Source organism: Primulina tabacum, chromosome 11 (genome assembly GCF_025594145.1).
Source record: "Primulina tabacum isolate GXHZ01 chromosome 11, ASM2559414v2, whole genome shotgun sequence".
Taxonomy (NCBI): domain Eukaryota; kingdom Viridiplantae; phylum Streptophyta; class Magnoliopsida; order Lamiales; family Gesneriaceae; genus Primulina; species Primulina tabacum.
The window spans coordinates 3,607,749-3,616,580 of NC_134560.1; the positions used below are offsets into that span (position 1 = coordinate 3,607,749).

The 8,832-nt window shown below is 36.5% G+C and overlaps 1 protein-coding gene across 1 annotated transcript; it reads left to right on the forward strand.

Moving 5' to 3' along the window:
• Positions 1–4,640: 4,640 nt before the first annotated feature.
• LOC142519498 (uncharacterized) lies at positions 4,641–5,392 on the forward strand. The gene is made up of 2 exons (XM_075622531.1): positions 4,641–4,749; positions 4,905–5,392. Exons 1-2 carry the CDS (start codon positions 4,736–4,738, stop codon positions 5,236–5,238), a joined length of 348 nt encoding a protein of 115 aa, XP_075478646.1. The 5' UTR covers positions 4,641–4,735; the 3' UTR covers positions 5,239–5,392.
• The last annotated feature ends 3,440 nt before the right edge of the window (positions 5,393–8,832 follow it).

Below are 8,832 nucleotides of genomic sequence, written 5' to 3' on the forward strand. Positions count from 1 at the left end.
CAAATGTTAATTATCATTTGCTCGTTTTTTTTTTTTTTTTGTTTTGTTTTGAATATTTGGGTTGAACATGGAATTAGAGCCAGAAGGTAAAGGATCAATGATGATACTTTCCTCTTTATCTTTGATTGAATTGGTCTGTGGTAGGTTTTTTGGGACTCTCCTGTCCAATAGTACGGGAATATTATCCGTGTGCAATCTTGGAAATCCACTCCTGGTATGCATTTCTCAATCGGCTCTATTTATCTGTGAGAGAACATGTATAGAAATGTGAAATTATCGTTTGGATTGCCTTCCACAGACTCGAGAAAGTGTTGGTAGAAAAAATCAACCACTAACTATTTATCAACACTTAATTATTTTATCAATTCGAACACCTAAGAGACATTATTATACTCTTGCTATATATAATGCACACAGAGTTGTAGAAAAGGATGGATCCACCCAGACCCGTCTTAGTCCATCAAATGGGGTGGGTCACGTTAGCTCTTAATGGATTGAGAAAAGCTCAAACAAATCTAGCCCAACTAAAATTGCAGGTTAGGTGGTGTAACTCACCAAAACTCAAAATAAACAACAACAATATTCAATTATCAATATATCGTATATTACCCTATATCCAAAAGTATAGTATAATGATAGATATGTAGAAATATACATATAATAGGTAAAAAAATATTTTTGACAGAATTTTTGCGATTTGAATGGGTCGGGTCTGTTGGGGTTTGTAAGGATTTATTTATTTTTTTTTGTTTTTGTTTTAGTAGACTTGCCGCTTGAGTATTATTTCGATTTGATCTTGGGAATGGGTTAAATGTATGAATTATTATTTATTTATTTTTTTTATCTAAATACATGAAAATTCGGGAATTCTTTTTGGTTCTTTAATTTATGATTGTCTCTTTGCACCGTTATATATATATATATATATATATATATATATATATATATATATATATATTTCACTTTTTTACAATATTTTTAGTTATTTTTCCAAAGCGACGATGATGTGACACCAATGTAGTACTGACGCGTGTATTGTCACATTAACAATCCCGATGAAAAATACTAAAATTGTAAAAAAATCAAAAATCACAAAAATAAAACTGAAATTTCACAGCATAAAAGACCAAAATAAGGAAAAATTTGCATATACATGGTCGAAAAACGATTTCCCTAAAAATCATTCAAATTGACCAAACTAAACAACTCATGAATGTAAAATTTCAACCCAAGATTGTGTACGAGAATAATAGATATTATTCGTAATAGCCCCCGAAACCAAAATTGCTTTTTTCGCTGAATTGGCGAACAATCAATAAACTATCAATCTAGAATTATTTCTATATTTTTAAAAATAAAATTCTTATCCACAACAGTGAGACTTGAGTTCAATCTACGGCACACTTTTTACATATATATACATTTGTTCTGTTTCATGAGTGGGCTTCGTGTAGAGTGAAACTCATAAAAACATGCATGCATTAAACTGTCTTACTCCTAAAAGTCTTGGCCCGCGCGCACTTGTACACTTGGATTCTTCTGGAAAGCTACAATAACTCTATATATTGGAGCAACTCCTGAAATTTTAGAATACATTCACAGCCAAAGAAACATAAAATTCAATAGGAAAACATAAACCAAATTATAGAAGATGGAAAAAGGCGAGGCCTCCAAACAACAAAAAAGATGCATCACAAGCTCACAAAGATCTGATGGCATACAGAAAAATAGTCTTTGCGGGACTCTGTGTTTCTTAAAATTCTTGTTTCCACGTATGTGATGGTGGAAATTTAAAAGTGGACGATGATCACTATTAATAGTGGTTCTTATAATAATTCTTGTGGGGGCAGGCGCTCCAAATAAAGTTTGAATTGACGTAGGAAAAAGTTGTATTATTTTATTTGATCATTCTCATATAATTTTTATTTGTGACAAGTGCATTCCGTAACTAGTTGTGCATGCCAACTAATTGTTTCATCTTTTCAGGATCGGTTACTGGAGAAGCCAATGCAGCAGACTCAATCAGCATCACAGACGGTACCAGTGATGCCCTAATCCCGCAACCAACATTTCTACGTAGTTCAGATCAGTACGTACCCCTTTCTAATTTGACGAGAATCATGCGCAGCATCATGCCACCGCATGATGTTATAAGGACGTTCCGTATCCCCTTTATTCAAGTGGTTCTTATTAGTTACTTGCGAGATTGGAAACAAAATTGCCATCCTTAATTTCCTTTAGTCTGAACGTCTGATGATACGAAGAAACTGACTAAATCCAAATAAATAAATTAAATTACAAAAAAATATATATCACACCTAATTTTTATTCCATTTTTTTTTACATTGATATATGCTAATTGAAACTTTTCTATGCACGGAGCCTTCTAAATACATGCCAAAACTTTCATTTTTTATAAATATTTTAATCTTATCCTAAACAACGATAATAATAAGATGTAATAACGCGTTTTACAGCTTAAATAAATTAATCCATGAAAGAAAAGGACGTGGGATTACTTAAAAATCAGAGCCAATCCTCAGTTTACTAAAAATATAAATTAAAATCAATCCCGCATAACCTCTAGAATTAAATCCGAAAAATAATCCTTCCATGAGTACAAAGGAATGATCACGACTGTCGTCACGAGAGCAATTTAATTGCTAAGTTTCGCGGAAGTTTCATACGATCAGATTTTAAAAAGCGTGAAACGCGTTGAAGTGTGAGAGCTTAAAGCAATTTTTTAAAGTTTTAATCCGAATTAATACAAGTTTAAACATAAAAAAATCGTTTTTACTTTAAATTATAATTTTAGTTGTCTCAAACGGATAAATGGAATAAATAATATACAAATATAATAAATTTAAATGTAATGCATTAATTTTTTTGGTCAGATTCTAGTTTTTTTATATTGTATCATTAATTTCATCTCCCTTATCATCAAATATAAACTCAATATAATTGAACTACTTTAAAACATCAGCATTTTTTTATGGTACTTTAAAACATCAGCATTAATATTAGTTGTAGGTTGTTTTTTAGTTTTAAAGAGTCGCACTTAAGCATATTTAATTATCTTTAATTTGATCAAACTATGTTTGACCGAATTTGAAGTTTCAAGTTTAAATATGAATAAACGAGATTTAATTAAGCTTTTTGGAACACTAATTTTAAATAAATATACATACAATGTACATATAAATTAACTTTATAGCTAAAATTATAACTATATTTATACTGCCGTCCAAAATTTAAAAATTACATTGGCCTTGTGTAGGGAGCTTATTTATATTGTATTATATATAAAAATAGAAATAAAAGAGGCTGAAACTTGATAGAAATTGCTTCAATTTGCAAGTCATGACTAAGAATCATCCTCTTGTCCATTATTATTTGTTTTGTAGTTGCTAGACTTTCCAGGTTTGGAGCGCGCGTGGACAAATTTAATCTGCTCTTTTTATCACAATTAATTGTAAATTATTATATTTTGTATATTTAAAATTTATTTAATTTAATTAATGATACTCATTCCTTTGAACCGGAATGAAAGGATCATAATGTTCTAAATCATATTTTTAAACTGATTAGAGGAACAAAATCTAATTTAAGTCAATTTACAGTACTCAAATTGTTATTTATCCAAATGAATATGCTTGCTCGAGTGAGATCTATTAGATATTCATGCATTTTAATTTTTATTTATGATCAACAATTAGAATTTAATTACTTATTTAAAAAATTAATTTAGAATACAATATAGCATGATGAACTTTTGTAATTTTAAATTTGATTTTTAATCCTTTTAGTTAATATATAAGTAAAATTCATGTTAGTGCATTAACTATTTATAATATATAGTTTGGTACGTAGGTAGAATTGGGGATTAAAATCAAATTGATACATTTAACTATTGTTAACTACAAAATCGGACACACATGTTCTAAATAGGTCGATTTAATTTAGTAAATTATTTTAAATTGAATTGACCTCTAAATTTTGTATATAATTAACGTAGAAAATGATCGAAAATTGACATTATTAATTTATAAAAAGAGAGAGAGAGAGAGAGAGAGCTTAATAAAAATAGAAAACTTGTAGCAATACATAAAATAATAAAATAGTACATGATCTTCTGCAGGACAAATGAATCATCCGAAGAAGGGGTGTCCAGATTTGTTGGACTTTTCATCATAGGACACATGCAGTCGTAGGTAATGTCCTAAAGCTGATCCAATTGTATACAATAAGCCAGTATATTTTTTCACGTGGGTACTAATGCATTGGACAAGCTGAAAAATGGCAATGCCCTTCGTATATGATCAAATAAATCCAAAGTATATATACAATAAATAATGAATTTTGATCCGTATGTATATATAAACCTTATGTTAAAATATTTGTAATGGCCAATTCACGCAGATTTAAAAAATCCCCCAATATTTTGAAAAGAAAGAATATAAGTACCAATATTCTTTTATGTAATATTATTTGCATGAGATCTCTGGCTTTTAGCGTGGACTTCAAAATCAATGACTATGACCAAGTTTCATCACGAAACGCGTATCTACGATGTTTCCGATTTTCAGCTTATTAAAGGACTGTAATTTTTCTATGCTGGAAGACAACCTGCTTAATTCATTCTCGCTGCTGTCACGTAGTGTAAGGATCGGAGTCTCCTCGATCGAGTAGAAAATATACATACTTGTTCAAGGCGTAAATAGCTAGGGTGGGAAAAATGAGTAACTCCAGGTATCGAATGATGCTGTAATTTGTTCCACGTTCTTTTATCATGATATTCATACATAGTTTAGTTAGAGTCTTGAATTCTCCACATAACCAATCTTAAATTTTGAGGGATATATACCTGAGCTGTTAACATGATGTCTGTAATCTGTTTTTTGCAGCAATGAAGGATCTGATAACTCTGCCGTTGTCTTCGGGGTCATTGGTGGTGTCTGTGCGTTAGCAATATTACTTTGCTGGATTCCGGCATGTCTCCGCCGCACCAACGCACCAAATAGTTCCCAAACTTCTCAGGCGGCTCCAGCCGCTGTAAATGGAGGATCTGCGCAGAAGGATCGAGATTCGATCATTGATGTGACGGAACCTGCTGTAGCTGTAATAGATATCGCGGCTGAAGCTGCAGGTGCGGGTTGTGGTGGTGGTTGTTGCTGTGCTGGCGGTGGTTGCGGTGATGGTGATGGTGGTGGTTGCGGTGGTTGTGGTGGTGGAGATTAAAAGCTGATCGCGGAGTAAATCATTTTTCAGTTCATCTTCTCCGATTAAGTCGCCCTTTCCTTTTTTTGGTATGAGAGCTATCGATGTAAAGTTTGTTTGCCTAAATTTTTGATTGTGCCATATTATGATGAAATGTTTGTATAAGATTAAGTAAATCGATTTTCACCTCATCTTCTCCAATTTTTTTAATGAAGTCGGAATAGATTGGACAGTCATATATATTATCATTTGTTATCATTTGATGTGCCCAAAGTAAATCTTCTGATAACACTACAACAAAAAAACAATACGACAACGCATACAACAGTTTTGCATAAATCCGTCGCTAATTTTATTTACGACGGTTTTTCAAAAACCGTCGCAAATTGTAGCTACAACAACGGATAAAAACCGTTGTCTTTGAGCACACCCTTCAACAACAGGGTTTCAACAACGGTTTTTCAGGACATACGACAACGGTGGAAAATCCGTTGTCGTAGGTCTTTTTTTTGTAGTGTAATGAAAAATCGTCGCAAATTGTAGCTACAACAACGGATAAAAATCGTTGTCTTTGAGCGCACTCTTTAACCACATGGACTTTAACAACGGTTTTTCAGGACATACGCCTTTTTTTTTGTAGTGTAATGCAATAAAATACTATGAGACACGCTCGTTCGAGAAAGTGTTAGTAGGAAAATAAAACTCCAAATCATTGATCAAACGTTCACTTTGTCCACCAACGAACATTAATCTCTCATGAGCCAACGCTTGATATACATTTGATCGCACATTACATTAGTTTTGGAAGTAAAATATTGATAAATATATACACACAGAGGCACACACAAAATTTAAATTTGTTTAGATTTGATTATATAGTTACACATTCAATATCCTTTAATTTTTAAATATGCATAATTAAAATTTTATTGATTAAATTAAATGAACGCGTTTTTTAAATTTTTTATTTTTTATGCGATTGTTGGGAAAATTCACAATGTGTTTTTACAAGCATGCATTTAGGTTTTAAAAATCGAGTTAACATGGTTATTTTGGAGAAAAATTACTTTGATTTCGAAATACTATAAATAATTTTCCACAAAATTCTATGTAGCAGATTTTTTTAAAATATATCACTTTTTTCGATATCGAATTAAATAACTCAAAGTTTAATAAGGAATGTGATACCCAGGGATGAACCCATCAAGATCCGGCCCAAATTCCCGGCCCATCATTAAGGCCCACAGGTGAATGGCCCATGACAAGCCCAGGTATTCTTCTATAAATACCAGGTTGGAGCGTATGATTATTGGATTCACTATATTGTTTTCAGCAGCGCCCTTAGCTGCTCCCCCCATATATCCTCAGTCTTTGACTTGAGCGTCGGAGGGGCTACGCCAGGATACTCTCCTGGCCCCCTCCTAACGGTCTTATTTGTGATTTCAGGCCCAGGGTAATTTTGAAGCCCGTGTCTGGATTAGTGACGCTTGCGTGGATCGGACCCTAAATTTCCCGTGAGTATCACTTGGCGCCGTCTGTGGGAATATTTGAGTTGAGATGTAGAGATGGTAGGGAGGAGAGGGAGTAGAAGAGTTAACTCAGCGTCATCGCGTCCTCAGAGGGGACCCGAACAGTCTCATGCTGAGGCGAGGCAGGAACAACCCCATCAGGAGACAAGAACTGAACAACCTCGTCAAGAGACCAGGGTCGAGCAACCCCGTCCTAATGAAAATGTGGGGAACTTGACCCTGGAGCAGTTGGGTCAATTTATCACTCGGACAGTGGATGAGGCTATGAAGAGGAACCAAGAAGCTGTGTTCATTGAAGAGCAGGCCACTCGCCAGGAGCGAGAAGAAAATGTTGAGGGCCAGCAGAGCAGTATTGAAGAGACCCAGCCCCTCCCAAGCGAAGGGAATGCAGAGATTGGAGAGATGTGGAAGGAAATACGGATGTTGAGACAACAGGTGGGAAGTAGAGCGTCGGCCCCCAAGAAAGGAAGTCATTTTTCGCTTGCCATTCTGAAAGAAGGACTTCCCCCGAGTTTCCGACAACCGAAAGTTGGAGAATATGATGGACATACCGACCCCGAAGAGCATTTGGGAAAATTTGAGAATGCGGCTCTGTTGCACCAATATTCAAATGGAGTCAGGTGTAGGGTTTTTCTGGGCACGTTGGTGAGGTCAGCCCAGCAGTGGTTTAACACTTTGCAGCCCAACTCTATACGTTCTTTTGAGGACTTCTCAGCTGCCTTCTTGCACCGATTTGCTAGCAGCAAGAGGCACCAGAAAAATTATTTGAGACTGTTCGTGATGAAACAGCAAGAGAATGAAACTTTACGAGAATTTGTCCAGCGTTTCAACAGTGCAGCGCTGAAAATACCAGCGGCTACTCCTGACATCATGATAAGTGCCTTCACACAAGGATTGAGGGGATGGGAGTTTTTCAAGTCACTGGTCAAGAAGCCCCCATCAAGCTATGATGAACTGTTGGCTCGAGTTGAGAAATATGTAAACTTGGAAGATGTCCAACGGTACAGAAGGATGGAGAACCGGCACGGAGGAAGTAGAGTTGAGGGAGTGGAGAAAGGAGGAAGGAACAGGGGTGCGGGGGAAAGAGATGAAGACATAACTAGTAGTAGAAGACAATTCTCATCCCATGTTCCCTTAGATAGGAGTCTGGACGAGGTGATGGAGGTGAGGGAGCCCGCGGGGAGGTGGGAGAAGTCGCGAAGGGTTGGGTACAGTGCTAGATTATCTTCACGGGATAGACGAGAAGGATCCTCATTAAGGAGTCGACAAAGGTCTCGCTCGCCCCCTAGGCGTGGTCAAGGCCCTCCATGGATAAATCAGAGGATGGGTGAGCAGAGAGGGGAAGGTGGATGTCAAGATGTCCCTCAGGAGCTCGTGGAACCGAGGAGGGGAATGAATGAGGATAACCACCCTACGAGAGGAATGATTCATATGATCTCGGGGGGTGCTACTGATGGAGACTCTGGGCGAGCTCGGAAAGCACATGAGAGAAAATTGGAGAACTTTGAGATATATAGTGGTGCAGACTTACCACAAGACCCCGTCATCAGCTTTGGGCCGGAAGACCTCCGAGGCGTTGTGACTCCACATAACGATGCCTTGGTGGTGACGGCCACCATTGCCAATTATGATGTGGCAAGGATATTTATTGATAATGGAAGCTCCGTGAACGTCTTGTTTAAGAGCACGTTGGATCAAATGAAGATGAGAGGATTTGAGTTTGAGCCGGTATCCACCCCGCTGTATGGGTTTGCAGAACACGTCATCTTGCCTTTGGGTCAGATTGTTCTTCCCCTATCCTTGGGGACTGATCCTCGGCGGGTAACAAAGGTGATAGCCTTCACTGTAGTAGATACCCAGTCATCGTATAGTGGAATTCTAGGACGACCAGCCCTGAAGGATTTTAGAGCAGTAGCTTCCAGTTATCATCAGAAGCTTAAGTTTCCTGTGGGAAGAGGAGTTGGAGTCCTGTGCGGGGACCAAAAAGTCGCACGTCGTTGTTATGAAAGAATCGTGAAGGAAGAAGAAAAGAGAAGTCACGAGCATTCGCATGGAAGCTTGAGCTCAGTCTTGCAGTTGTAGAGTC